General features: G+C 37.9%; 1 protein-coding gene across 13 annotated transcripts in view; it reads left to right on the plus strand.

The window, feature by feature from the left end:
- CSNK1D (casein kinase 1 delta) overlaps positions 1–26573 on the plus strand; it is a 74639-nt gene that overhangs the window by 30146 nt on the left and 17920 nt on the right. For 11 of the 13 annotated variants that reach the window (XM_074224804.1, XM_074224805.1, XM_074224806.1 and 8 more), the window contains exons 4-8: positions 1819–2047; positions 2539–2709; positions 3385–3533; positions 8359–8530; positions 10664–10803. In XM_074224804.1, the coding sequence (XP_074080905.1) occupies positions 1819–2047; positions 2539–2709; positions 3385–3533; positions 8359–8530; positions 10664–10803 (861 nt within the window). Of the gene's footprint in view, positions 1–1818; positions 2048–2538; positions 2710–3384; positions 3534–8358; positions 8531–10663; positions 10804–15715; positions 15781–17180; positions 19735–26573 lie in introns of those variants that run through there. The other 2 variants (XM_074224811.1, XM_074224810.1) reach the window with 2 other exon arrangements.

Here is a 26573-nt window from a genome sequence, read left to right on the forward strand (position 1 = left end):
CTCTATCTGCCTACTTAACCCCCCCCCTTATGTATATTCCCATGTTGTAACTTGTTCTACAAAAAAAAAAAATTGATTCACTTATAGGCAGTGTCACCAGGTATTGTCCATAATGTTCCCAGACCTTCCTTTTCACTATTTTCTCCACCAGAATTCAATCTTCACCTTCATCTCCCTGTGTAGATTTAGGAAAAGGAGTCTCTTACTGATCTCTTAGCTATTATTTTGTTGCTGTCCCTGGCTCTCATTCATCTGTATTTCTGTTTGGAGAGTTTAAAAAGCAAGTAATCTCTCTAGTTCTGTTTTCTTTATAAAAATATTTGAAACCTCTTTTATTGCATGTGAAATGTTTACAAAACAGACCAACCTGGACTGCATCCTGAGCTCAATTAATTCCCTCCATGTTTTTTGATAAATGCAAAATAGTGCATTAATGGAATGTCTTTTCCTTTGTATTTGAAAATTCTTTCCTTGATAGCTTGTAGAACTTTTTGTTTCTGAATTGAATTGTTAAATTTAACCACTTATATGCCTTGGAGTTTTTAACCTTGGTTTTTTGTTTTTGTTTTTTCTGCAGGTGATTTATGCATTCTTTTAATCAGCATTTGTTTTTCTACATTCAAAAATTCTGGGCAGTTTTATTATTTCCTGTATGTTGGTGTTATTATTTTTGGGTGGTCATGTTTTTCTGTGTTTTACCTTTAATCTCTTAGTTGTTCTTCAACATCAGTATGGTTTTTTTGGAACATATTTTTTAAAATTCTTTTGTTTTTAACTTTTCTGAATTGTTCTTCATAGCTGTATGTTTGCATTTCTATTCTCTTGTTCTTTTGTTTATTTGATGAGATTTGCTGTCATTTATTTTGTTTTGTCCATTATTTTTGCTGTGCAGGTCATAAATTCTGCTCTCAAACTTCTCATTTCTCTTTTGAACCTCTCAGGAGCGGTGTGCTATAGTTAGTGTCCCATGTTTTCTTCACATTCTGTTGGATCTTCTATCTCAAATCTTGGATTGTTTTCTTTTGTTTTGCATCTATTCAGATGCCTAAACTCATTTTCTAGATCTGGAGGCCCTGTTTCTTTATGTTGTTAAATGATTTCCTTGTTGATATTATCTGCTATATTAAAGACCCTTTGAGTTTTCTTCTTCCCGAGATCTTTGACAATTTTAACTTTTAACCTTTTTTCCCCTGCCTGATTTTCTCTTCTTGCATACTTTCTGACTTTGTCTTCTGTGATAGTGGTTTCTTTTGGGGGCTGGATCTCAAAAGTTTTTCAGCCTCCTATACCAGGTAAATATTGGGATTATTCACCCTGTTACTGACAGCCTGGAAAATCAGAATTTTACAGCAGTGGGGCTGCAGGGCTGGCAGCCACTGCACCAATGGCAGCTCTCAGCATGCTTTTGCTGCCAAAGGACTACTGGAGCGCTCAGTGTGGAGGAGTGAGCTTTGGCAGCCTAGAACAGGAATCTCCAAGGTAGTGGAGAGCCAGGGAGAAGGGGGCACCAGAATTTGGAGGTAGATTTTGTTGTAAGCCCTTAAATCCTTTTCTCTTCTCCATGCTGCCTTACTATGGGAGCTAGGAGGGTGCTAAATTAGCTTAATGTCAATGAATATCATGGATTTGGGTTTTGGTTTTTATTTTTTACCTGCTTTGGATTCTGGATATCCATGACCATGAAGCAGCTGAGTTTTTTTTTCTTTGTTGCATAATTTCTGTTTTGGAGATGTTTGAGAGGACATAGGAATGAAACATGTCTGGTCCTCCATCTTATTGTTCACATCTTGATTATCTCTTTTTACTCCTTGCTTATAGATTAGTCGGATTGAATACATTCATTCAAAGAACTTCATCCACCGAGATGTGAAGCCAGATAATTTCCTTATGGGACTGGGTAAAAAGGGTAACCTGGTCTATATCATAGACTTTGGGTTGGCCAAGAAGTATCGGGATGCTAGAACCCATCAGCACATACCCTATCGTGAGAATAAAAACCTCACAGGAACTGCTCGTTATGCCTCCATCAACACTCATCTTGGAATTGGTGAGTTTTTGTAGTATATTTTTCTACCTAGAAAGCTGGAAGAAACTGATCTAAGAGAGCCTACTTTATCTCTCAGATCTGGAAATACAACAGCTACTAATCTGCATTCTTGGATATCATCAGAACATGTAACCTTGAATTTATGAATCCTTGTGGCAGATAGGTTGTAGCTTCTGAGTGACTAAATTGAAAGTATTAAAGTATTTTTTTTTTTTTAGAATTTGAGGGACTGATGATTGTTTTTTCTTTACAGTCAGTTATGACATTATTATACTCTAGTCTGAAGGTTAGTTGACAGAGTTTAGGGCAATCCAAAGGACCCAAGAAATTCTATTGTCATTTTTATAAAGGTTTTTTTTTCCCTTTCCTCTTAATATGTTAAACATTTATCTTGTAAAGTTTTTTGTTGCTTTTTTAAAAAATACAGTGAATGAATGCATGTTGTCACCCTGACATACATTTTTCTTTCCTTTTTTTTCCTTTCTCTTCAGAACAATCTCGAAGGGATGACTTGGAGTCCCTGGGTTATGTATTGATGTACTTCAATTTGGGCTCCCTCCCCTGGCAGGGGCTGAAGGCTGCTACAAAGAGACAAAAATATGAAAGAATTAGTGAAAAGAAAATGTCCACTCCCATTGAAGTGTTATGTAAAGGCTACCCTTGTAAGTCTTTATGTAAGGGGTCTTACCTATTCCACACTGTAGAACTTACTAAATTCTAGGATTGATCTGCTGCTACATTCTGTGGAAGAAGTATAATCCAATGATAAAAAAAGAATGGTAATAGATCTACTTCTCAGAATGCCATTTTTGTCAGTTCTTAGAAGAAGCATTGTGAGGGGGGACTTTTTTTTTTCTCTCAGAAAAGTGATAGACAGCTAATGCATTGCATACCTTTTCCTTATCTTATTTGCTGCTTAAATGTTGACCATCTCTGATTGTTAAGAATAGACAGGTTTTTGCCCAATACTTTAACCTTGTCTAAATAACTAGCGTTCTACTCATTTTACTTGCTGCTGAAATAATTCTTTCTGTTCCTAATTATTATTGTTCCATTAACTTTTATTCATATTCTTCATCTGGATATTCCTAGAACATATGCCTCGGTCCTTGTTAGAATCGGTTTCCCAAAATGTTTCCTTGTGGAATCTAAGTTCCAGAACAATGAGGAGTACTTCAGAATTCATTTAAGCTTGATGTTATGGGGTGTTTTTTTAAAGTATTTAGAACAGTAGAAGATAAAAATAAATGCATGTAAACTATAGGATAGTTTGTACTAATATTCAAACTAGGTTTCCATGTTATGAATACAGCTTTGTGTTTCTCAATATTTTGCAGCTGAATTTGCCACATACCTGAATTTCTGTCGTTCATTGCGTTTTGATGACAAACCTGACTATTCCTACCTGAGACAGCTCTTCAGGAACCTGTTCCATCGCCAGGGTTTTTCCTATGACTATGTGTTTGACTGGAACATGCTCAAATTTGTAAGTACCACTGTTGTTCCTTTTAAGAACTGGGGTTCACAAATGGGATTTTACTTTTGGACTTTGAATTAATTAGGTAATATTTCTATTTACCTTTTAAAATCACTTGGATAATTATGATCCCATCAATGTTGAAGTGCTGGAGTAAAAGGGGAAAGACATTGGGGTCCTTCAAAGGCAGATGCTAAGGGGGGTGGCTAAGTGGTGCAGTAGATAGAGCACCAGCCCTGGAGTCAGGAGTACCCGAGTTCAAATCCGGCCTCAGGCACTTAATTACCTAGCTATGTGATCTTGGGTAAACCACTTAACTCCATTTGCCTTGCAAAAACCTTTTAAAAAAATAGCAAATGCTGTTACCTGACAGACCCCTGACAACCTAGATATATGGCATGGATCTTCATAACAATATGCTCCCATAAAATGGCCTTGGGAATTTATTTTGAAATACTTATATTTCATTGGAGTTTTTACTTCTCCTGTAATCCCTTGGACCTTTTTTTTCTCCCTCTGGCTACACTGGATCGGTGATATTTGGTATAGAGCTAGTAAGAATTCAGCTTAAGCCAATCTCCTTCCTCTTTTGTTAAGAATTCATTCCATTCAGTTATCAACTCAGAACAGAAATTGAAACCCTTCCAGAGTGATGAAACAGCCTATGAAGTCAAACCTCTTCCTCAAAAAGTACACAAAAACAGGAAACTTTAGAATGACTTTACAGGATGAAAAGGGTCTAGGCAATAATTCTGAGAGTTTTTTGCCCCAGAATTTGGGGTTAGTTTCATTTTTACCAGTTTAAGCATTTGCATTTGGAAAGAGTCCAGATCACTGTTAGAGATCTTTGAAGGATAATAAAGAATGGAAGAGATCTTAAGACTAGAGAAGACCAAATGGCCTAATCTTTTTTAAAGGGGAACAGGGTTGGAATGTATGAAATTAAGTCAGCAACTTCATCCTCAAAAATTTGAATTTATTGTTAAACAGGTAATTTGTGAACATGTTAAAAGATGTGAATTGTGACCAGCTGCATGACTTCATCAAAAACAGTCATGCCAGTCTAATAGAATTTTTCTGACAGGGTAACTAAACTGAAAGATGAAGAAATTGCTATAGAAAGAGTAGATACATTTGACACGGTTGTTCTTGTTATACTTGTGAAGATGGAGAGATGTGATCTAGGCAATAGTAAAGTCAGGTGAATCTGAGATTGATGAAAAACTGATCTCATAGAGTAGTTATTAATGACAGTCTCTGATTGGAAGAACGTTTTATTGCAGAACATTAAGGATCTGTCTTTTGCCCTGTCTGCTCATCCTTTTTTTAAAATCTGTGATCTATGAAAGAATTATTCTTATCTAATTTTCAGATGACATTATGATGGAAAGGGTAGATAACAAATTGGATGACAGAGTCAGCATTCAGAAAGATCTTGACAGCCTGGGGAAGTCATAGCTATGCAATATTCATGTGAAAAAAAATCTTCTAAATAACTGGGCAAACATCAACTACTCATGGATAGGTAGAGCTAATATAATAAAAATGACAATTCTACCAAAACTAAACTACTTGTTTAGTGCCCTACCAATCAGAATTCCAAAAAGTTACTTAATGAGTTAGAAAAAGTTGCAAGTAAATTTATATGGAGAAATAAAAAGTCAAGAATTTCCAGGGATTTAATGAAAAGAAGGGGGCTTAGCCCTACCCGATCTAAAATTATATTATAAAGCATCAGTCATCAAAACTGTCTGGTATTGGCTAAGAAATAGAGTGGTAGACCAGTGGAATAGACTAGGTGCAATAACAGAACAAGATTATAGTAATCTGCTGTTTGATAAACCCAAAGAGTCCAGCTGTTGGGATAAAAACTCTCTCTCTTTGATAAAAACTTCTGGGAAAATTGGAAGTTAGTACAGAAGAAACTGAGATTAGACCAACATCTCACACCCTATTCGAAGAGGATTTAGACATAAAAAAAATACTATAAGCAAATTAGAAGATCAAGGACTAGTTTGCCTGTCAGACCTATGGGAAGGGGAGCAGTTTATGACTAAGGAAGAGATGGAGAACATCACTAAAAACAAACTAGATGATTTCGAGTACATTAAATTAAAAAGCTTTTGCATAGATAAAACCACTGCAACCAAGAGCAAAAGAAATGTAGTAAACTGGGAAACAATCTTTACAAATAATGTTTCTGACAAAGGACTCATTTCTAAAATACACAGAGAATTGAGTCATGAAAAAAAGCCATTTCCCATTTTACAAATGGTCAAAGGATTTGCAAAGGCAATTTACAGATGAGGAGATAAAGCAGTCCATAGTCATATGAAACATTGCTCTAAATCATTACTTATTAGAGAAATGCAAATTAAAGCTTCTCTGAGGTAGCACCTCACACCTCTCAGACTGGCCAATATGTCCAGAAAGGATAATAATCCTCGTTGAAGGGGTTGTGGGAAATCTGGGACACTATTACACTGTTGGTGGAGCTGTGAACTCATCTAACCTTTCTGGAAAGAAATTTGGAACTACACCCAAAGGGCAACAAAAATGTGCATACCCTTTGACCCAGCAATACCACTACTGGGTCTGTACCCTGAAGAGATGATGAAAAAGGGTAAAATCACCACTTGTACAAAAATATTCATAGCAGCCCGTTTGTGGTGGCAAAGAATTGGAAATCAAGTAAATGTCCTTCAATTGGGAAATGGCTTAGCAAACTATGGTATATGTATGTATGTCATGGAACACTTGTTCTATTAGAAACCAGGAGGGACAGGAATTCAGGGAAGCCTGGAGGGATTTGCATGAACTGATGCTGAGTGAAATGAGCAGAACCAGAAAAACTGTATACCCTAAAAGCAACATGGTGGCTATGATTAACCTTGATGGACACACTTATTTCATCAGTGCAATAATCAGGGATGATTTGCAGCTGTCTGCAATGGAGAATATCATCTGTATCCAGATAAAGAACCATGGAGTTTGAACAAAGTTCAAGGACTATTTCCTTTAATTTAGGAAAAAAACCTAATATCATATATTGTCTGATCCTGTTATCTCTTATACTTTATGTTTCTTTAAGGATATGAATAAAAATAAAAAAAAATCTTAAAGGTTTTAATGGCCTGCACGCTCAGTGTAAGTCATTATGATATGACAACCAAGAAAGCAAAAGCATATTTGAAATACATCATTATAAAAGACCGAGAGAGTCCCAGACCAGGGAAGTGACTATTCTTCAGTTCTCCTCCCTGGAGAAAAGTATTCTTTACCCAGTATCCTATCTTAAAATGGAGATAGCTGAAGTCAGGGTCTCAGAATGTTGATAGGTATCAATCTTGCCCAGTGAGAATTGCATGGAGAAGAAAGAGAAGACTCTTAAAAGAAACATAAGAGCAGTCTTCTAATATCCAAAGAGTGGTGAAGAGAAAAATCCAACTTTTTCTTTGTTTCTGACACCTTGGGCAAAATTAGAGTCATTGGGTAAAAGTTTTTAGGGGATTTTTTGCAAGGCAGTGGGGTTAAGTGGCTTGCCCAGGGCCATACAGCTAGGTAATTATTAAGTGTCTGAGGCCAAATTTGAACTCAGGTACTCTTGACTCCAGGGCTGGTGCTCTATCCACTGTGCCACCTAGCCACCCCCTGGGTAAAAGTTGAAAAAAATATATTTCACTTTACCCCTTAGGCTTTTCAGGGAAAACTGGATGAATACTTTGGGAGAGGATATATTATAGAATTCTTGGCCAGGTTGGACCGTTTGACTTTTAGTATCCTTTTTGTCCTATAGAATTTGTGATTCTGAGACCAGATCAAGATGGATGATGGAATTTGAAGATGTTAATAAGTTTATCATTCACTTTTAGGGTATATGAGGAGAAACCTAAATGTTTTTTCCCCTGTTTTGGGGTCAGGGCGTTATATATATATTTTTTTCTGTGTGAGTGCTACCTATTTGCTTAAGTTGTATAAGTCATTGTAATTGAGGTTTTCATAGAAGGGTCATTGAATATTTTGTAATTCCTCTTTCATACTATCCCTTCCTTCTAAGAGAAAAAGACATCATAGGCAAGGTCCCTATTGTTTAACTCTAGTTCTTAAGAAGCCTGCACAAGCAAGAGGATGGGAGTCTTGCTAGTGCACTTGAACATGGTTTTTAATTCTTCTGTTCTACTCAAAATTTTGTTTCTCAGCATTTATGCTTTCCTCCCTGGGTTGTTTTCTTTGTATCATTCAAAAATTTTTTGGCTGTGTGTTACAGCTTGAGTATCTAAAATGAAATGTGTTTGAAAATACTTAATAAACTGAGATACTATGTGATTTTTCAGACACAGATAGAATTAGAAAGGGGATGTTTGTATAGTCAGTAATTATAGATAACAGATTTTGAAAGCATTGACCTTGTCTATATGATGCATTAGGAGTTGTGAGATAAAGTTTCTGTTGCTTGGGAGAAAGGAACATAGCACCTCCTATGGTGGACTATGTGCTTTTAACTATATCATCCAGGAAGTAGTGTCTCATTGAGGAAATTGAGACAGAGAGGTTAAGTGACTTGGCTAGTGTCTGACTTTGATCTTGTCTTCCTGATCCCTAACCTACTAGTGCTCTCTACTCTGAACTGCCAGGATGCCCCTTGGTGGCTTACTAGGATTCTGCCCTTGTGATGACAATAGTCTCCTAAGCTTTCCATGTTGTTGATTGATCACAGGAAGTGTCTTTCCCAAAAAATCATAACTTAAGTTTTTCCTCAGGTTGCCAAATAATTGTAAAGGAAATCTTGATAAAGCGTCAGTAAGCCAGGTCTGATAATGTTGACCTTCCTCAGGGTGCCAGCCGAGCAGCTGATGATGCTGAACGGGAACGCCGGGATCGAGAGGAGCGATTGAGACACTCCCGAAATCCAACTACTCGAGGTCTCCCTTCCACTGCATCAGGTCGCCTGAGGGGAACACAAGATGTAGCTCCTCCCACTCCCCTCACCCCTACCTCACATACTGGTGAGTCCATAAGTTTTTTTCCTAAGCCTTTTTTAGCTGGTTATTTATTTTTGTTCTTTTTTTCTAATTTAATTCTTTTCAAAGGTGTTGGTGGTTCAGGAACCAGGCTCTAGATTTAGAATTTGTGAGATCTTTTCCCAGTTCAGAGCTCCAACTTACTCTGAGATCATATAAACATGATATAACATTTTTTACATGTAATTTTGTGAACGGGTTTTATCTCAATATTGACTACTGTTTATCTCTGATAATTACCCCCCAAGTAAATGACCAATGACTGTTAGGAAAAAATAGCTTTTAAAAAAAAAGCATTTCACAGAATCACAAAATCTGACACTTGAAAGGGATCTCAGGGCCATTTCATACAACCTCTACCCATACACAAAAACAATGTCCATTATAGCGTGCTTCCAAAGTGATGATCCAGTTGTTCAAAGAGCCCCTTGAGGTAAAGCCAGTCCACTTTTGGACAGCTCTAGTTTTAAATAAGTTGGGTTTGTTTTTTTTGTTTAGATTTTTCAAGGCAATGGGGTTAAGTGGCTTGCCCAAGGCCACATGGCTAGGTAATTATTAAGTGTCTGAGGTCAGATTTGAACCCAGGTACTCCTGACTCCAAGGCTGTTGCTCTATCCACTGCGCCACCTAGCCGCCCTTAAATAAGTTTTAAAGTAATTTTAAAGAAGTTGGAAAGGTAGCTTCTTCTTTTTCATTGCTCCTTATTCAGCACCGTGGAGCCTGAAAGAACAAGTCTGATCCTCCCTCCACTTCAAATATTTGAACACTGTTATTATAACCTCTTCCCTCCCCTCCTCCCTTAAGTCATCTTTTTTCCAAGTTAAACGTGCCAGTTTCAGCAAACTATATATTTCACTTTTCTGGGGTCCTTCACCATCCTGATTGCCCTACTAAGGACACACTCCACTTTTTCAGTGTCCTCAAATGGTATTGCCCAGAATTGAACTCAAAAACTCTTCCTCCCCCCCCCCCCAAGGTTTTGATGAGAACAGAATTTAAGATGGTTCCTTTCTTGATCCTAGAAACTCTACTTCTAGATTAGGATTATAATGGCTTGGTTGCCTGCCACACCACACAGCTATCACCTGGAATTTGCTACACCCAGTAAATCCTAAGTTTTTTTTTTTTTAAGAAAAACTGCTATCTCTTCACACTTTCCCCCAGTTTATATTTGTTTAGTTAATCTTTTCTTTTTGTACCCAAGTGGACTAACTTTACATTTATTCCTGTTGAATAAACAGGGCTCTTGACTGTAGAGATCTTTTTGGAAATACTAACCCTCTTATTAAACTGTCCTTGTAGCTTTATGTCAAATGCAAATTTAATGAACATGTGTCTTTATCCAATCAAGACATTCTACTAAACACAGATCCCTGAGTGATAAGAGTAGAATATATACTGGTGGACCTAGAGTCAGAAAGAACTGAGTTCTAATTCTGCCTCAGATTTTATAGCTATGTGTCAATGGGCAAGTAACAACCTTTTTTTTAAGGGTTTGGGTTTTGGTTTTTTTTTTTTTTTTTGCAAGGCAATAGGGTGTTAAGTGGCTTGCCCAAGGCCACACAAGTAACAACCTTTTTTAAGCCTCAGTTTTTTCACCTGTAAAATCTAGGAATTAAACTTGAAAACAAATCCCTTAAGATTCCTAAGATTCCTGCTAGCCCAAAATTCATAATCTTTCCCTTTGCTTTCATGCAAAGGGAGAGGTATTTTCTGGTTTGGGTATCTATGATGATTTTTATGAAAGATTTTTGCTCCTAAATAGTTCAGTATAAACAAAGTCCTCATGACTTATTTGGTGCTAATATAATTAAAATTTCATGATAATCTGTCTTCTGATTTTAATCATTTGAATAAACAGATGATTTACATTACAACATCTTACAAATAGATCAGTGTTCATTACATCAAGCTTGTCCCTGAGTTTAAACTCTGAAGTAGCAAGATCTTTGGAGCAGTATAACTAAGTTGTTCATGTGCCTGATAATAAAGGCATTGAAAGAATTTGAACCTTTTTTTAAAAAGCAAAATATGCTAAATAATGAAGTTTGAAGTTAGATTCTAAGATAAGTAAATAGAGACCATCTGGTCTTACTCAGTTGATAACTTTTCACCTAGCTAACACCTCTCCTCGGCCTGTCTCTGGAATGGAAAGAGAGCGGAAAGTGAGTATGAGATTGCATCGTGGTGCCCCAGTCAATATCTCTTCGTCTGATTTAACAGGCCGACAAGATACCTCTCGCATGTCAACCTCACAGGTACGGAATTTGGGCACCCTTTCCCAGGGGGAGAGCTAGGGAATAAAGCATGGTAACATGTGCAAATGTGACTGCTGCTTCCCCTGCACTGACTAGATGCCCATGTCTAGTGTATGATTTGAGGGTTTGTGTTTTGTTCCTTTACCTCAAGGACAGGAGTAGAGGAAAACCTATTTTGAAATCTTTTGAATATTTTAGCAGTCCTCCCAGCTTTCTGGGTCTCAGATTTATAATTTCTTCCTTCCAAGGTGTTCAGCCCCAATACAAAGGGTGTTGAACCCATAAGGGCCCTTTTCCTTAAAGTAGCCAATGAGCAAAAAAAAACTATATGAGGGCCTTTTCTTCTCTTGTTATTTAATCCCTTCTGTGTTTATCTTGTACAGAGTACTATGATCATGTACCCTGGATGTCCGTCTTTCATAGACATACTCTAAACAACATACTTTGCCTGTACCACTTATTCATATGACAGGCCATTATTACAGGCTCTGCCTAGAAAGGTTTTCCTCATTCTTTTTGATTAGAGAAATCCAGTAAAGAGCAATGAGTCAAGGAATTGATTTTTTTTAAAAAACGTTAATAACATGTAGTGTGAGTTTATGTGTAGTGAGCTGGTGTCCCTTTGACCTTTGGACACATCAAGTACTGGATAGACATATTCCATAGAAGGTGATATGTAACTTTCTTTTCTCTGGTACAGTATTATGGAATTGGGTTAAATTTAGTTTTGTGTCTCCTTCATGTATCTTATTTCCTGTCTTCACTGATGAGAACTTGTCCACCGAAGTAAATGTAAACTTGCTGCAAGGTAGAAGCAGCAGAACCGTGATGAAGAATCCTCAGCTCCAAGCCTTCTTAACCAATTTATTCCATGCTCATTCTTTCTCTTCACTCTGCTTTGATGCATACTGTGACATAGCAACTTCAACAAACTGGGACAGATCTTTTCATGCATTATCAATTTTTTTCCCAAACAGCTTTTTTTGTTCCCCCCACCCAATTCCTATATGTTTGTGGTTCCCTTTGAGTAATTAGAATAGACCAAAACACACAGTATCTTTTTTGGTCCTTGGTCTTTTGACTCCTTGTTTGTTTACAACTTAGTTACTGGCAAATGTCCTGCATAGTTTTACATAAAGAATGTATTACCCTGGTCATTGCTGGAATTCTTAATTTGATACAATTCAGTTCGAAAGATTAGCTGGAAGATTGGTCCTTTTGGTGGTTCTTGAAATGACATTCTTTTTAATTGTGAGTACTTTTAGTTTCTGAATTAGGATAACCTTTTGCCTTTTCTGCTTAATTGTGAAGTTTATAGTTTGGTTAGTGAATTTAGTTTGTTGAGTGACAAAACACAGGCACAAAGACTATGTCCTACATTTATTCAGTGTTTTAGTTGTATAAATTTTTGATTTCTAGAGATGAAACTTCTTTACAAATTCTCTTTGATTTTTTTCCCCTCATTTTTAAAATGGTTGTTGGTTTGGTGAAGGTGTAACACATAAGAATGTTTGACTGTTTCTGGGAATGGTAAACAATATTGATGAGATAGCCAATTTCCCTACTAGGATTATGGGCCCTGAAGCACACTAGCCCTATGAATGGTGCTTAAATTAACTTAATTTTAAGTTTTAAACGTATTTTGTTTCATAATTACTTAGGTATTATCTCCCTAACCCCAGTACTTAGAAGTGACCCAGTATGCCTTTTCCCCATGAATAGCATTTCTGAAATGGGGCAGTGTGGAATGTAATATACATGCTAATCCATAGATCATTTTCATTTTATATATCTAACATTCATATTAAAGTCCATTTATGTATTTCCCTGGTACTTTTGGAGAACTCTCAGAAATTAGGGTTAATAGTTCAAAGGGACGGGAATTAGTTCTTCCTGAGTACTTCTTTCTGCCTCAGATTAGGTCCTGACTATCCTAGTGCTGTTCTAGCTTGGCTTTGGGGGATTTAAAAAATTGCATGTCATACTTGTAGGGTTGTTTTCATATTACCTGACATCTTGATCAGCTAACATTTGACCAGTAGGGTTGGAATACTTATTTAAAAAAAAAATAAAGCAAAATGAATCAACTGTTAAAAAGTTTGATCTAAAAGAAAATTATAGAGATTCATAATCAGTATTTTGGCTCTCAAATGTATTAGGACCAGTTTATCTCTCTTTGCTACCTTTTACATACCTAAGTCAATATGATACATATAAGGAGTGCCCCCCTCTTCCAAAGTCTCTGAATATTCATAGAGGAAACTTCACAACATTTTTTTTTGGCAAAGAGCCTCTATTTCACTTTCTTCCTCCAAAATGGTTCATTGGACTGAATATGGGATGACTTTCAGCACTTGTTCACTTCACTTATCCCCTTACCTGATTGGAAGTCCAGGGCTTTGAATGTGGGAACAATCTTCAACGATTTTTGATACTGAGTATCACTATGCCCTCTTTAAGAAGGTAGACAGCCTCAAGATTTGTAAGTGAATCACATTTGAGAATGTTCTTTTGAAAGTACCAATAGCTATAGATGATAGATGGGAGACATTTCTTCTTCCTGCAGATCCTTCTGTAAAAATTTTCATCTTCCTGAGTATAGCTAAGTATATGTTCTGAAAAAGACTTTTCTGCAGATGTAAGCTTGAATCATTAGCACATGCATATTCTTCCCCTCAAATCCTACAAGGTTCCTACCTGTAGTCTAGATCAGTTATTTTTTTTCTCACTGGCCCCAAGTTCTATGGGTTCAGTCCCCCCCCCACCCCCAAAATAAGGGAGAGATTGTTCTTTGTGAACTTTGTACTTGAGTACTCATTTCCCTGCCATTTTTAGGAACTAAATTAAAGACTGAATTGTGTGTTTTTGCCAATCCCTATAAAAGTCAAAACAGGATTAACATACAGATATGGATATGTCTAGTTTCCAGGTCTGACAAAAACCATAAAATAAATAACTATGATATTTGTAAAGAATATAAGCCAAGCAGGCTTATAATAATACAAAGACCCGGGTGGCTAGGTGGTGCAGTGGATAAAGCACCAGCCCTGGAGTCAGGAGTACCTGGGTTCAAATCCGGTCTCAGACACTTAATAATTACCTAGCTGTGTGGCCTTGGGCAAGCCACTTAACCCCATTTGCCTTGCAAAAACATAAAAAAAAAAAAATAATGCAAAGACCCAGTCAGACCAAAAGACAGCAGGAGAATCTACTGTTGAATCTTGTTTTTCTCTGGTTTTCTTCTGGTTATCCATTCTTTTTATCTTGTGTTCTCAAAAAACAGCCTGTTTCCAAGAGGAAAATGTCTTCCCTAACCAATTTTCCTAATGCCTAGAACCATCTTCTATCTCATCATCTATACAGTTCTTACAGCATCCAGGTGTATTTTGAATTTATTAAAGCATTATCTTAGTATATTCGAGTTTGGAGATTTCGCAATGTATAAACTAGCAGTGATGTAAGCACCCTCCGCCTCTTAATACTCAAATCTTGTTTATTTCTCAAAGATCTAATATATAATTTAGTCTGAAAGAAATATATTTTTTCAGAATAGGAAGAAGACAGATGGGCTACATCTCAGTAACATAGTTTACCATTTTGGAAGTCTTTATAACTGGTTGCTTGTCACTAAAGAAAGTTGTATACTGCTTTAAGAAATCACTTAAGAGGATAAAATGGGAGTGAGGATGGGTAATGTAGCCTATTTAACTCCTGGAGCTCAGCTTCTTCCTCTTTCACCCTTCCACAGAGCATCTCTGAATGACACCTTTTCTATGAGGTTACATGGATGGACTCAAGGTTTTAAATTCTAGTGACTCTGAAATTCTGGTTATTCCTTCCCCTGACCCCTCCCCCCCAAATCTGGTTTAAGCCCTTTATTCTACAAGTGGATAGCAGTCAACTTCTAACTCAATCATTATTAACTTGTGACCACTACATCTGAAGGAAAAGAAAAATACTACCATTTTAGAAAAATTGTCTTCTTTCTGAAATTAGCTTACTTTTCCTGCTGTTCATCAGAAATAAAGCCCTCCTGCTCAGAAGATAGATGCCCAGGCCCTGGGATTCCAACCCTTTGGATTGCTGCTGAGTGTCACCAGTTATGCCTCAGAACTGGCCTTCTTTTCTATGCTACCAAGAATTTGACAGTAACCCAGCTTCTCTTTGCTGGAATTAATTTGAAAGGTTTCCCTGTTTATAAGTGGACTTCCTTGCCAAACTCTTGGAACTGTTTTCTCTAGACTGTGACTTAAGGTGATTATCCCTTCAGGGGCAGTAAAAGTTTTGTTAGTCAAGATACCAAAATGTTTGCATCCAAAGGATCCAACAGCTTGACCTGGGAATTTGCTGAAGTACAGAAATTTAATCCATTTTGACTTACTCTTCTTCAATCATTGTCCAACCCTCTCAACTTAGTGTTTAAGGATGAATTTAAATACACCCAGGATTTGGAAACAACTGAGTAGAGGAAATTCATATGGGATCTGTTCTCTTGTCTGCCTTCTTTTGGATTAGCTTTAAGAAGAGAATGACTAGCTTCCCTAATTTGGACCTGGAAGACTTAAGCAGTATTGGTAGGGGAGGGAATGGTGGGGGCAGTACACATTCTCTTAGGTCAGAAGTCTGACTAAGGCTTGGTAGGCAGCACACGAAAAATGCATACCATCACCTGGGATTCCCCTCTCCCCATTATTAAAAAAAAAATTTATACAACAGGTAGCAAGCTCTTGTAGAGCTGGTTAAAAAGAATTCTGCATGTGTATGTTATGGATCTGGTTTTGAGGTTAGGAAAAATGAAGATCTCTTTGGAAATAGGGGCTGTACTTAGAAAGTCAGGTGGGACAGTGACCTCATGATGCTGTGTTTGGCCAGCAGGACTCTTACCAACAGCTGTCTTTTCCCCCCAACTCAGAATAGCATTCCTTTCGAACATCACGGCAAGTAGCTGCTCGTCTACCCGTTGGAAGGCAGCACTGGGTGAGTGTGTTGATGTTCAGTCCCGTCTCATTAGCCAGAAAGACTCAGGGGCTGGAATGGGAACTGACCACCCTTCCCCTATCCTTCCCACCTTTGGGAGCCTCCAGGTGAGGCTGGGCTTGCATGACAGGTATTGGAATTAGATTGAGGGTATATGATGTGGATTTCAAAGCATCTGGTTACTTTGCATGGGAGAGAGTGATCTCTGTGTTGAGATGTGGATCTGAATATATCCATGAAATGGAATCCAGTTGTACTTTTGACAAAGACCTGCCTTCATATTATCTCATCAAAGCTAAGGGCTTTCTTAATAAATTTTTCCCCATTTTAGTCTCCCCCAATCTGATTCTCCCTGCCAAAGACTTTCAAATCCTGTTCTGTTTGTTGCCTGCCCTGTTTGAAGCAGGAATTCAAGCATCCTGTATCACCACAGTTGGAACCTGGTCCTTGGGAACCTAGTCTTAAACAGGCATGACGGCATCAATCTACCTGTCTGTTTGGAAGCAGATGGAGCTAGGCTGTTCTTTGATTTACAGTGTTTAGCTCAGGAGTTCCATGCTTAAGGTTGGGGTTAAAATTTTTAGTTCTTGCTGAATTGAAAGACCCATAATGGTCTCTGCGCCTCCTAGCTTCTTCCGTCATCTTTTCTGCTCTTCATTTCTTTTTTGTGCTCTCATGTTGCTTTTCTTTTCAAACTCAGTCACTTTGCCAGCCTTCTCATCCATACAGCTACCGTCTGTATTAACCCATCTAGCCGTAGCCACCTGCTCTTTACTCTTCCCACACCCCCTTTCCCTTGCTGCAGTCGGTGCATGGCTGGAAGCTCCTGCTTACTTCTCATTGGCAATTCAATACTCTGCATTTCCTTGCAACTTTGGTCAGGTCTAGCCACTGCTGTGTGACACCTGCAGTTTAACTTTATAGTCCTGGAAATATCTTAATGGGAGCTACTTCTCACATCTTCTTCCAAAGGGTAGTGTCTTAATATTCAAACTGGGCTTGTGTAGCCATTTCCAAAAAAGGCGAGACACTTGTTAAGAGGGAGGGATTTGGGATAGGTTTATCTCTAGTTTTCTTGAATTTTCATCAGATCAATTTCAACAACTCAGCTAAGTCATAACCTGATTTTCCTTGCTTGCATGCCCCTTCTTCTTTCCCTGATTTCTGTCACTTGTTCTGCTGAGCACATTTTCCTGGTGGCAGAGGTGCTTTCCGTCTGCAATTTCCCTTCCAGCAAGCTGTGGGAGGAGGCGACCTAGAGTGGGTGCTGGTTGGCATTTGTGAATCTAAAGCTCCTGATCTTCCCGGGGCTTTACCACCTTGGTATTTTGCACCTACACGACTGGTCCTGCATTTCTCTGGCTACACGCTGACATTCTCCTGTGCTTTGGCTCCGACAGATTCCCGGTCGGGTGACTTCCAGTGGTCTTCAGTCTGTCGTGCACCGATGAGAAATCTCCTTTTTGCTGTGGAGGGGCAGACAATGCATGGCTGATCTACTATGTTACCTACCAATGGCTTTACTAGTGAAACGTCCCCCGATCTAGAACAGAAAACGTTAACACCAGGAGCTCTCCAGGCCTTTTTACCCAGCGATGCTCATGGGGGAAACAAAAAAAAACCCTAAACTGAACAAACTCCAAGTGCTGCCATCGCCGGGGCTGAAACCTGATGCCCCCTCACAAAGAACTCAGTTATAACGGGGCTGGGAAGAAAAACCAGAGTGTAAGAGAGAGAGACAATTTACAAAGAGAATCAAACTCCCATTTGAGAGTCTTTTCATTTTTCCCTCCACTGGTGGTAAACTTATGCTACCCCTTGTTATTATTCTACTGTAACTATAAATCTTTTACTTGGTTTAAGACAGTTTTGTATCATTTTGCTAAAAATTATTGGCTTAAATCTATGTAAAGAATTCTGTCTTTTTATTGTTGCGTTTTTGTCCTTTTTTTGTTTTGTTTTGTTTTTTTTCTGGTCTGACTTAAAGATGTTGACTTTAAAGAATCCTGCATCAAAGACACTGGCTTGGAGTTTCAGGCAGGGAGTGTATGTGAATTAAAATGATCAAATTTTTTTGTGGTTTTTTTTTTGTTGTCTTTGTACAATCCACTTTGGAGGGGATTTTCTCATCAGAGTTTTATATACATATATATATGTACACATATATATGAGTAATATATATGTGTGGCTTTGCAGTTTCATTAACTTGCTTTATGGCTGTCTTGTTCATTCTTCCCTGTGTAAAACTGAGGTGTTCCCACAACACAAAATAGTTTTGAATTTCTTGCCAGTCTTCAGTGCAGTCCAAAGAGCTAAGACTGCTGCTTGAAGGGTGTGGGGCTACTTTGAAACAATGCAAGACACTACTCTTTCCAAAGGCGCATGGGAAGGGAAATAAGAAGTCTGAAGAATATTGAAGCCAAGACTCTTGAGACCCAGATTGAACAGTTGGGAGTTCTTAGTTTAAAAACTGAGTATGTTTCTGGTTTCCTTGTGAGAAGATTGTAATTGAGACTTTGGGGTAGTATGTGATTTTTTTTTTCAATGATGTTGGTTGCCTAAATGCCTTTGAAATGGGGAAAATTTAAAGTGGACTATAAATGCTACCAATACAGATTGGCACTTCGTTTGTAGTAACTGTGCTCAAAAGAAAGTAACTGGTCTGCCACCATTTGATGTCAAAAGGTTTACCCAGCATGGGCTGAACAGATGAAGGGGAATCCCCAGAAGTGCCAAGAAATAGATGCTTACAACCTGTGTTTGAAATTTTAACATGCCAATAGGCTATGGTCATGCATTTATGGGGCAAGATTTTTTTATAGCCCTGAGTTGCATGTGTGACCCGAAGAGAAACAAAGAAATGCAGGGTTGATGCAAAATCTACTAGAACGTAAATGGCCTCCATACACAGCATCTTTTTCCTCTGGAGGCTTTCGGGGACTTCTGCTCTTGGTAGCTTTTCATAAAATGATGTTTCTTATTGTTAATCCTGCAGCACTCACAGAAACACCGAACCGTAGTGATACCAAATCTTTACTCAAGCAAAGTAGATGTGAGCTTTTTCTGTCTTGGGAATCAAGGTGCAATATATATATATAAATATATATACATAGGTATTTTTATATTTCTTTCTAATCAGCCCATTGGAGAGTCTGTCCTGTTTGGAAGCTAAGCTATACCCACTCCTTTCTCCCACCCTTTATCCTATAGGTTGTCTATCCTATAGTCTCCCTCTCCCTGAACCCCCCAGTTTCCCAGAACTGAAACATTTGTTCATGAAGACACCTACTTTTTTAAATTGATGTTGCAATGTTCGGCCAGTCGCTTTCATTTTCATCGCCAGTAGTAGTTTCATTTAATCCTAATAATTGATTTTTTTCAAAGCCCTAATCTGGTTGCTTTTATGAACTTTTGGTGAGTGTTTTACTTGACGGGTTGGGGGACCTGAGTTTTGGGAGTGCACTAGGAAGATTCAAAATGTTGATTAGTGGAGGGATGTGTGTGTGTGTGTGTGTGTGTGTGTGTGTGTGTGTGTGTGTGTGTGTGACTGAATGTCTTAATGAGTTAGATTTTTAATACTTCAGGCATGTCATTATCGGCTACAGTCCTACACTAAAGTGTGCTTTCTTTGTAAATATCTGTTGTTTCTGATATAATGCCAGAAAGACGTATCAAAGGCAGCCTTTCTTCCTCCCTGTATCCAGGACCTAAAATTGACAGAGTATATTTGAAAAGTGGTTTCAGATGGAGATTTCTAGAATTGTGTTTGGTTGTGGACCGTCTTGCCCTTCCATGATATTTAACTCCCCACCATTACCTGCAGGAAAAATAGTTAGGAAATGTCTGTATCAACCTGTGTATTGGTAACAAATATCTCTGAACAGCTCATTTGTATTACCACTGTATTTGTGTACTTTAACAATTGTGTAAATAATAAATTCATAATGACTTCTACATTTCTCCCTCTCCCCTTTCATGTCGTCTTTATTTCACCTGCTCAAGAGCAGTTCACTGTGTAGAATAACCATGAAAGCACGAAAACGATTTTTCAAAACTGGTTCTTATTATTTTGAAAATGAGAATTTGGATTAATCTATATTCTTTGAACTACTACTGACTATCCCTGCATGCTGATTGGGAGATAGCCTTGATAGGATTGAACCCTTTGGACTTGATTTAGGCACACAGTGTTCTTATCGCTATATTTTCTGAAAGAGAATGTCCTGAAGTCCCCATCTGGCAACACATTTACTAGGTTGCATATAAATTTAACATTATCTTTGTTTTGGTCTATTTTTTTTGCCAGTCAACTTGAATGGTGTGAAGGTGTGAAATTTCTAAAGATCTTCATAGTACTAAACACTTTTGAATTGCCAGTTTCAGTGATTTAAAGTAATTACTGTCACTTTCTGTACTATGCTATTTTGCAAGTCAAACAGCAGAGGAATGAAATGATCCACCCAGTCTCTAGTGGCTTATTTTGATTCTTGGAAGGTAACAAAGTGCCTGGAGTATTCCTTTTTGGGAGGAGTCATTCTGGCTTGCATTTAGCTAGGGAGACTCCCTGAAAGATTAAAAATATAATTGGCAAGCTACTGAAATAATCATTCTGCTTGCTGGTAAGTTAGTGCTTCAACACCCTGTTGAACTTCATTTCTCTGTGATCAACTTCCCAGTGGTTCAGCTCTTTTAATACAAGGGTTCTTAAAGCTGAACTGCTGTTTATACAAAACTGATTCCTAGTTGATAAATTTCATATTTAAAGTAGGAAGTCAGAACTTGTCAATATATAAGTAAAGTTCATCTAGGTCAGACTGTTATTGTGACTTTAAACTTCACCATCTCTACTTGAGCTGTTTTGACTCAAAATCAATGGCAGCATGTGGGTGGAAGAAAGAGATTGAACAATCAATTTGTTGTGCTGGAAACCCGATTCCTTCCCTCCCTGTTGTCACAGATAGCTTTGAGAATACCAGAGTCAGGTCAGAGTTCCGATCAACCCACACTTGAATTTGAAAAACAATAAACTATTCATATTTGAGAAGTATAAGACCTTGTGTTTGTCTTACCGTTTTCTCAGAGCCCCTCGCTCTGGCCTTGTTCCCAAAGAACATAAATTTCTCTGGTCAGCAACCTAGTGAAGAAGGTAGTAAGTATTCTTCTCTCCCACTTTATAGTCATGAAAACAAGCTCAGAAGCCCCAGAATGGGCAGAGGTAATGACTTTTACACCGTATTAGTGCTTTGCTAACCAAACCAGTGTTTTAAAGTCCACTTGATTTTAATTTGCTCTTGTTTTTGGAAATAGCTTCCCCTTCATTTTTCCTCTTTTAGGGGTGTGGGACACATAGGGTTTCTGCTACTGTGGGTCATTTGTCAGTGTTCTTTCTTGTTCATGTGGCTGAAGTAGTATGCCTAGGGAGAGCAAAAAGCCCAGATTCTTACTCTCTTTTCAGTGCTTCCTTTCCAAATTATACCCTTTTCATTCATGTGCTGAAGCAACTGGAAGATGCTAGCAAAATGATTCTGCTAGCAAGTTTCTTTGAGCCACAGCAGTGCTTTTTAAGGGGTGGCCCACGAGTTTGAGGAGTGGTGTTAAAGTGTGCCACTACCTGTGTGAGATTCTTCATTTGTCCTCATAGACTCTTGCCCAAGTCTCTGAACTCCACTATAATATCCCTAGATTTGGCGCAGAATCAAACAAGTTGAATGACCCTGGATTATACCAGGAATCCTCTAGCAGTGTCCTCACTTTCTCACAGCAAACAGGTATGAGCCACAGGTTTTTAAGGTTACTGGATTCTGGTCTTCCTCTATCCTTGCCTTAAATTTGGAATGAGCTTCCCAAGTTTCCAGTTTGCCTAACCAAACAAAGGAGGTAGGCTAAACAAGTAAGACTGCTTTCAGTATCCCAGAAGGGAATTTCTGCAAGAAGAACCTGACTCCATTTTATTTGTGCTTTATCAACATTTTGTCAGGTAAAGCCCCCTAAGGATCCACGAAATCTAAATGTTCTTTTGAGTTTTTCTAGTAACTTTTTTCTGCATCCCATCCAATTTCAATCCATCAGGCCTACTATTGACATTTCTTATGGTTTATGGTGACTTTTTTTTCCCATTCCCTTCCCTCCATTGCTGTTTACTTAAGTTGCTCAACCTCCTTCCTCTGCTTCACATTCTTGTCTTGCAGCTTTGTCTTTAAACTCTTGGCTACCAAATGAGATATTCAGAGCTCCCTGTTGTGTGTAGTTATCAAATTGACTCTTTCCATTTTGCCACCAGCCCACCCTGAAGTCAAAATTAGTAGTAAGACATATCACGAGAGCCCTTTGAACTTTGTGCTTTTCATCCCTTGTACTGTTTTATAGTACAGGATTTAGTAGTTACTGGTTTTTGGTTTCTTCCCTCTTCAACTAGATTTGGGATTTCATTGGTGTGGAGAGCTCCTTATGCAAGGAATTACCCTCTACCAGATGACACCTGCTCACTTACCTAACACATTGAAACCAGGCCCTCCCCTAACTCTGAGACCAGCTCTTTATGTACTATATAACAAACTTTTTTTCTTTATTCACTCATTCATTCATTAATTTTGCCTATGCCTCTCTGTGTGCTCTACTGGGTGTATTCTAGGTTTCTTCACCAATTTTCAGCTGAAGTTTAAACATGGAGTTCCAGATTCAGCCTTTGCAGTTTTTTCAAGACTGTTTTTAACCAATTTTCCAATTTAGTTTCAGAATCACACTTATCCCCATTACAAACTGTAAATTTTGTGAGATCATCTGAAACTTAAATGAACCATCATGTATAATGATGTATACTTTCTCCCACAAGAGGGCACTTGAAACTTAATTTTCCTTATTCTCCTAAAGCAAAGGTGATTAAGCTAGAAATCCAGTCACAAGGATAAGACAACTCTGAGTGAGTTTAACCTAGCAAGTTATGTTTATATTGAGATTGGCAGTCACTAGACCATTTAACAGGAAATAGATTGACTCACCGGCCCTGGAGTCAGGGGAACCTGAGTTCAAATCCAGCCTCAGACCCTTAATAATTAACTAGTTGTGTGACCTTGGACAATTCACTTAGCCTTACAAAAATAAAAAATAAAATAAAAAACAAGAAATAGACCCCATTAAATTCTATTTTCATATAATAGTAAAGCGAATGCTTTTTTTTTGCTTTGTGGGTTTTTAAAATACTTTAAAATATTCCCATTGTCTTCTAGTCATGTATTCCACATTCAGATGATTATTAGAATTTTATATTTGTGAAGCTTATATTTAAAAAGCTCATTTAGTCCAACATTATTTGGAGAATAACAAGAATAGTAAACAGCTAACGTTTATATCACTGCACAATAACAACAACCCAGGGTAGTTTCCAGTTTTTAAAGTGTTTTCCATATATTATTTCATTTGATCTTTAAAATACTGAGGTATTCCATTTTACAGATGAAAGGCTGAGAGCTTAAGTGACTTAATCCAGGGTCACACAGTCAATAAGTATTTATAGTAGGAGTTGAATCCAGATCCTGCCTTCAAGTCCAGCATGCTATCTACTATGCTATGTAGCTGTCTGTAACTTCCTTCCTATATAGCATCCTTGGATATTTCTAAGTCTAGAAGTCAACTTATTAAAGAAAAAAAATTTGGAAAAAGTAAAAAACATTCCTAAAAGGAGGGAGGAACCTTGAGATCCTTATCAGGAATCAGTAGAAAGAAAAATGTCAGAGACCCTTGAAGGAATACATCATCTCTATATGTTTTCTTAAGCCATAGCATGACTTCTCAACTTAGCCAAAAGTCAAGTTAAATGAAAGAGTCTCACCTATGGTTAAGATGGTGGGAAATACTCAGAATCTCAAGATAATAGAAATATACTCTTTAATAATTATAAAATAAATGAAAATTATTGAACATTTATCCATATACCAAATATTACTTCCTTGCTTCCCTAAGAAAGAGGTATGAGGACAGAACCCAGTGTTCTTTGCTTTATATAGCTCCATGAGTCTGATCTCAGTAGCTATCTCACCAGTGCAGGTGGTGGTATGGTACAACCATAGCTTGGCTCATACTCAGTTTCCCACTCCACTTGATTAAATAAAAATGGGCTAACACCACACTGTTGCTGTGGAAAACAACAAAAGAAATATAAAACTACTGGAATTAGGTTGAGAAGATTTAGGTGGGATTTGTCACCCTGGGTAAGTGTTTTATCTGGACCTAGTTTCTCCCTCAAAAATGAATAGGTTAAATCAAATAGGCTCTAAGGTCTAGCTCAGTCCATTGAAGGGCCAGGCCTCTGTGGCAAGTTCAGAACCACCTATATCTACCATCGTGGATATGGTGCCATTTCCTTTCCTAAGGTATCAAAGGAATTTGACCTTGTCATTCAGAATCCTTGACTTGGGTGTGCTGCCTTTACTGTGGCTCAAAAAATTTTTAATCTAGCCCATATTTACTTTGTCTTCACTTGAATCCGGTCATATAGAATAAGTATTTAATCCATCACCCTCCATTCAAGCTTGAGAATTTTCACAACAGTGCATGTAGCAGCTCTACATTAATACAGCTATTAAGGAGTCAAGTTATTAATTCAATTTGCAGCCTGGGAATTCCTTTCCCTTACTCAGACTTCACGCTACAGACAGGCTTGCTTAACTATCTCTAAATACAAAGTATCACTCTGAAGTAACAAGAGTAACTGTGTTATCAGTGGAATGGCTTATTACTTTAGAGACATCATTTACAGAAAGATATCCTATGAGGGAATACTAGCATGCTATGACCTGGCCTAAATACTGAGTTCTGCTCCTGGCTCTGCTCCTAACTACCTGAGTAAATCTTGGGCAAGATAACTAAACTTTCATCTCAGTTTCTTCCCAGTTATTATTTCCAAGGTCTCCTCGGCATTACCATTCTAAGAATCTTTGTAATGGGTCCTATTTGGTTATCAGATTTTAACTGGTCAGCACTCTCCCAGTAAATGCCCTCCATAGAGTTTGGTTAGTAATTAGGAAACAGAACCTAACAGCTCCTTCAGCAGTTTTGAGGGAGGCCTCTTGGAGGTTGGAGTCTATGCAAAAGATTGGCGCAAATTGAGGAAAAATTCAGGTGTTCAAAGGAAAGACCAGACAATCCTGTCACGTCCATGGTTGGCCATGAAGGCAGAGGCTGAATGGAATGATCTTTCCAGGTCCATTTTCAGATCGTGTTACTTTCTATTATTTTCTCTTCCAGATGATTGAATTGGTCAGACTGATCCCAGCCACTTTTCAGGGCATAAAAATGGGCTAACACTACAACTATACCAAAAGGGGGAAAATATCAGACTGTTCAAATCAGAAAAGCAGGAAAGGGTGCATAAGGCCATTGGTCAGCCTTATCTCTTTGCTGAAGAATCCATGTTCCTTATCTAAGAATTTAAAGATGGGTTTGGCAGTTATTTCTCTAGTTTGTTTTATTGTCTGTCAAACCCACTTCCAAAGCCCAGTTCAAAGTAGGGCAGTTAACTGAGAAAGATTGACTCCTACTACCTGAACTACTAGCAGGGTATTTTTGCAAAGGTGATTTTCCTTCTTTGACAAGATCTACTTCAGGGAAGGAAATTTTCTGTGTGCTGAGCAACAAGCAGTCAACCCAGCTTCCATTTGAAAATCTCCAGTGAAAGGAAATTTACTGCTTCCTAAAGCAGTGCATTCTATTTTTAGACAATTCCAGTTGTTAGGAAGTTTTTCTGTATTCGTTAAACAAAATTCTAATTCTACCACTTAACACCTAAGGCCCTCATTGTAGTTCTTCCCAGCATAAAATGCCAGAGATATACTAATATAGCCAACTTATTGCTCTGCTCTACATTTAGTAGGCGTTTTGTAAATATTTGTCTGTGATGATTGTGAGCAGCTGTTGTATCATGCCTACACCAGGAAACTGGAAGCCAAAAGTGTGAACACTTCACTAGAAGCAAAAAGGTTCTGGTTTTATTGGAAGGGCAACTGAATTTGAGGTCTTCTGTAAAGCTAAAGAATATAGAAGCACTAGAGATCCCTTCTGCCATCTCTTTTTATGGGGAGAAAGAATGAAGTGGGATTCTGAAAAATAAAATACAATTACAACAATACCAAAACAGCATGTCATTATTGTAAATTGTCCCTTACCTCCATCTCTAAGCCATATTTAGAGAATTATTTTCAACACAAGTCTTAAAATGGCATAAATATTTATTCAAATATGCTTTCACCAGAAAAACAGGTGACAAGTCCACAGTGAAATTCACACACCATATTTAAAGTGTATTTACCCAGAAGTCAGGTACAAGGGAATTTGACAATAACTTCAGGATACTTTGGATTGAACAATTCTCAGCTCAGAAGCTCCTTTGATCCTGTTTCTTCACTCATTCTCTTTCTCAGACCCACCTAATTATTGTCCAGACATAATAAGCTTGAAACAAAAGTTAGTCTTGGGAAAATTTCAATGCAACCTCAGGATTGTGGCTTAGCTTCATTTGCATAGGACTACAGAGGGCAAGGAAAGGCTAGGCCTAGGATACCCATCTCCATTATTGCCCCTCCTCCCCATCCCTACCCCCTTGTGACTAGTTAAAGGAAAACAGTGAACTCTATTTCCATCGACCTTCCTTTCCTGCTCTTCTCTTTAAGGACATCTCTAAGAGAGAAAATACCAAAACATCATTTCTTATTAGAGCTTTTGTATTCATAAAGGGGACCTTTGTTTAGCAAATGATTTCTTGCCCAGAGAATTTTTTCAAGACTTTTCTTAGCAATAGA

This window comes from Macrotis lagotis, chromosome 2 (genome assembly GCF_037893015.1).
Source record: "Macrotis lagotis isolate mMagLag1 chromosome 2, bilby.v1.9.chrom.fasta, whole genome shotgun sequence".
Taxonomy (NCBI): domain Eukaryota; kingdom Metazoa; phylum Chordata; class Mammalia; order Peramelemorphia; family Peramelidae; genus Macrotis; species Macrotis lagotis.